The sequence below is a fragment of the Haematobia irritans genome, chromosome 3, assembly GCF_050003625.1.
Source record: "Haematobia irritans isolate KBUSLIRL chromosome 3, ASM5000362v1, whole genome shotgun sequence".
In the NCBI taxonomy this organism is placed as follows: domain Eukaryota; kingdom Metazoa; phylum Arthropoda; class Insecta; order Diptera; family Muscidae; genus Haematobia; species Haematobia irritans.
In genome coordinates, this window is record NC_134399.1 from 124,603,476 (window position 1) to 124,606,857 (window position 3,382).

The 3,382-nt window shown below is 35.2% G+C and overlaps 1 protein-coding gene across 1 annotated transcript; it reads left to right on the top strand.

The window, feature by feature from the left end:
* Positions 1-2,363: 2,363 nt before the first annotated feature.
* Positions 2,364-3,012, top strand: LOC142230696 (uncharacterized). Its single transcript, XM_075301325.1, has 2 exons — positions 2,364-2,398; positions 2,466-3,012. Exons 1-2 carry the CDS (start codon positions 2,365-2,367, stop codon positions 2,900-2,902), a joined length of 471 nt encoding a protein of 156 aa, XP_075157440.1. The 5' UTR covers position 2,364; the 3' UTR covers positions 2,903-3,012.
* The last annotated feature ends 370 nt before the right edge of the window (positions 3,013-3,382 follow it).

Genomic DNA, 3,382 nt, shown 5'->3' on the forward strand with positions numbered 1-3,382 from the left:
GGTCTCTACCAACCACGCAAAAATTGGTCCATATCGGTCCTTAATTATATAGCCCCCATATAAACCGATCCCCAGATTTGGCTTGCGGAGCCTCTAAGATAAGCAAATTTCATCCGATCCGGCTGAAATTTGGTACATGGTGTTAGTATATGGTCTCTAACAACCATGCAAAAATTGGTCCACATCTGTCCATAATTGTATATAGCCCCCATATATACCGAACCCCAGATTTGACCTCCGTAACCTCATGGATGAGCAAAATTCATCGGATTCGGTTGAAATTTGGTACGCGTTGTTAGTTTAAATTTTGTCAAAATTTTATTACTGTAGAAAATTTTGTCAAAATTTTATTACTGTAGAAAATTTTGTCAAAATTTTATTATTATACAAAATGTTTTCAAGATTTTATTTCTATAGAAAATTTTGTCAAATTTCTATAGAAACTTTTGTTAAAATTTTATTTCTGTAGAAAATTTTGTCAAACTGAATTATATACCTAATTAATCGGCCTTTTTTGAGAAGATGGTGTTAGGAAGTTTTAAGATACCTTGACATCGGCAAGTGTTACCTCAACCCAAGTAATTCGATTGTGGATGACAGTCTGTAGTAGAAGTTTCTACGCAATCCAAGGTGGAGGGTACATAAGATTCGGCCTGGCCGAACTTACGGCCGTATATACTTGTTAAATTTTAATTCCAACTACAATTGTAGTTTAATTCTAATCTATCAGACCTTAACCCACTCATGCCCAATGTGGCCTATTGTGCTTATTATACCCTTCACCACTACTGTGGTACAGGGTATAATAAGTTTGTGCATTTGTATGTAACGCCAAGAAATAATTGTCATAGACCCATCTTTTAGTATACCGATCGGCTTAGAATTAAATTCTGAGTCGATTTAGCGATGTCCGTCTGTCTGTATATGTAATTTTGTGCACAAAGTACAGGTCGCAGTTTAAGTCCGATCGTCCTCAAATTTTACATAACGTCTTTCTTCGGGTAGAAGACAATCGCTATTGATTTTGGAAAAATCGGTTCAGATTTATATATAGCTCCCATATATATCTTTCGACCGATTTGGACTTATATGGCCCCAAAAGCCAGAGTTTTGCCCTGACTTGCTTCAAATTTTGCACAACAAGTACGTTTAATAGTATCGTTAAGTGTGCTTAATTTGGTTAAAATCGGTTCCGATTTAGATATAGCTCTTATATATATCTTTCTTCCGATTTGGATTTATATGGCCTAACAACCCGGGGTTTTGAGTTGCTTGAAATATTGCATAAGGAATACGTTTTATATTATCGTTAATTGTGCAAAACTTAGTTGAAGTCGGTTCAGATTTAGATATATCTCCCATATATATCATTCGCCCGATTTGGACTAATATGCCCATAGAGGCAAAAGTGCTACTCTGATTTACGTGAAATTTTGCAGAAGGAGTAGAATTGAACTTGAAACTTTGCACAGGCAGTAGAATTAAGGTTCTGCATATGCGTGTTTATTTTGGTTGAAATCGGTTCAGATTTTGATATAGCTCCCATATATATCTTTCGCCCGATTTTCCGTCATATGACCACAGAGGTCAAAGTTGTTATTCGATTTACGAGAAATTTTGCACAGGGAGTAGATTCAACATAGTAACTATGCATGTGAAATTTGATTGCAATCGGTTCAGATTTCGATATAGATTCCATATATATATGTTTTTCCTATTTAGGCAAAACTGGCCGAAATACCTATATTTTCCTTATCAAATCGCCACTGCTAAGTCGAAAACTTATCAAAATGACTCAAATTTTCCTATTACTCTATTACACATCTATCGACCGATAAATCATAAATACGCTTTTGCGAAGTTGCCTCAAAATTGGTTCATATTTAACTAACATTGTGTTCCACCTCAGCGCATTAGCCGACTTAAATGTAAAATCTATAAGTATTGCAGAACTCTGTACAGATCTGCTCAGATATACAGAATATATGTGTATGGATTCATATAGCATCCAACACATTGGACGGATTTGATATGGTATCGAAAATGTGGACTTACAAAGTGGTGAAGGGTATAATATATTCTAAGTTTGTTCGACATGCGAGTTTTTGCATTATGTAACGAACCAGGATACCAAGGACTTTGATTTTGTCTTTCATTTCATATGAGTCAAGACAAACATATATAGCGCATACAAATTTTTACATCCATGCATTTTAATACGGCCATGAGAGGGTTAATGTACAGCATATGAGCTTCGGCCAACACCAAATTTAACATACTTCCTGTGATCAAATTCAGAATTCATTGTTCTAAAATTATAAATATGACCAAAATGTATTTAGATATCTTAGAAGAGAAGGCAATATGTTGGCCAACAAGATCATTCTTACATTTTGCGGTAAGTTCTCGGTACAAAAAATCTCTTCAGAAATTTGAATTTTATTTTATTTTATTTTATATTCCAGTTATTTTATTAACCTCGACTGTTGGTAAAACCACGGCCACAGAATGTATTGACTGTCGTGGAACCAAATTAATCCAAGACATGAAACAATGGTTAGAGATGAGGAATTGCTGGTTCAAACCTGAAAATCACTATCAATTGGGCTTTAAAGCTGGTGTCATTAGTGGGGTTGCCGGAGCTCTGGATAATCTCTATCGTTCTACCAATGAAAAAGCTAGCGAAGAATGTCGCAAAGATCTCAATTTGCAATGCTCCAATGATGGTGACCTCGATGCCTATACGAAATGTTTGGTTACCAATATGGATACCACAGCCAAAGCATATCAAGAGATTGAGCAATGTGTTGGTAAAATAAGTGATCCCACCGATATGGATCGTTTGTTTAGAGTTATGCTTGGGTCAATTGTTGGTTGGCATGTTGTACATCCCGATTGTTAAGGATTTAAGCGAATCGAATGATGTGATGTATGATGCTGCGATTAATTTACAATTTTTAGTAAAATAGGTTTCATATTTTCCCTATTAATAATAAATTTAGAGCTATCAAATTGAGTATTGTAGAATTCTTCAACTATGGTAAAGATACAAATGTATAGAGACACTCCTAGCTAAGGAGTATAGATTAAAAAAAATCAGGTAACAACCTGTCCTCAAGGTGATGTTTTGGATGGTTACTACGATAAGATTCCAGGATATATGCCAAAAAATTGTTGTTTGTTACTATTTATGTCTTACCATTATTCCACGGTGGCCAACGAAATGTATGTTGCTCTCAACTAAAGTTTCTTTACATCGGCTCGTGGGCGCCGAAAACTACGCTTTATAAATATAATTGATTGAATGTTTGTGTTGCTTATGATTTGATGACTATAGAGATAATTGTCTGTTGATGACAATAACAGCTATGTAGCCCAGTGG

Coding starts and splice junctions, on each gene's coding strand:
- LOC142230696 (XM_075301325.1), top strand. CDS start 2,365: ATGTTGGCCAACAAGATCATTCTTACATTTTGCG. Junction 2,399..2,465: donor GATCATTCTTACATTTTGCG/GTAAGTTCTCGG, acceptor TTTATATTCCAG/TTATTTTATTAACCTCGACT.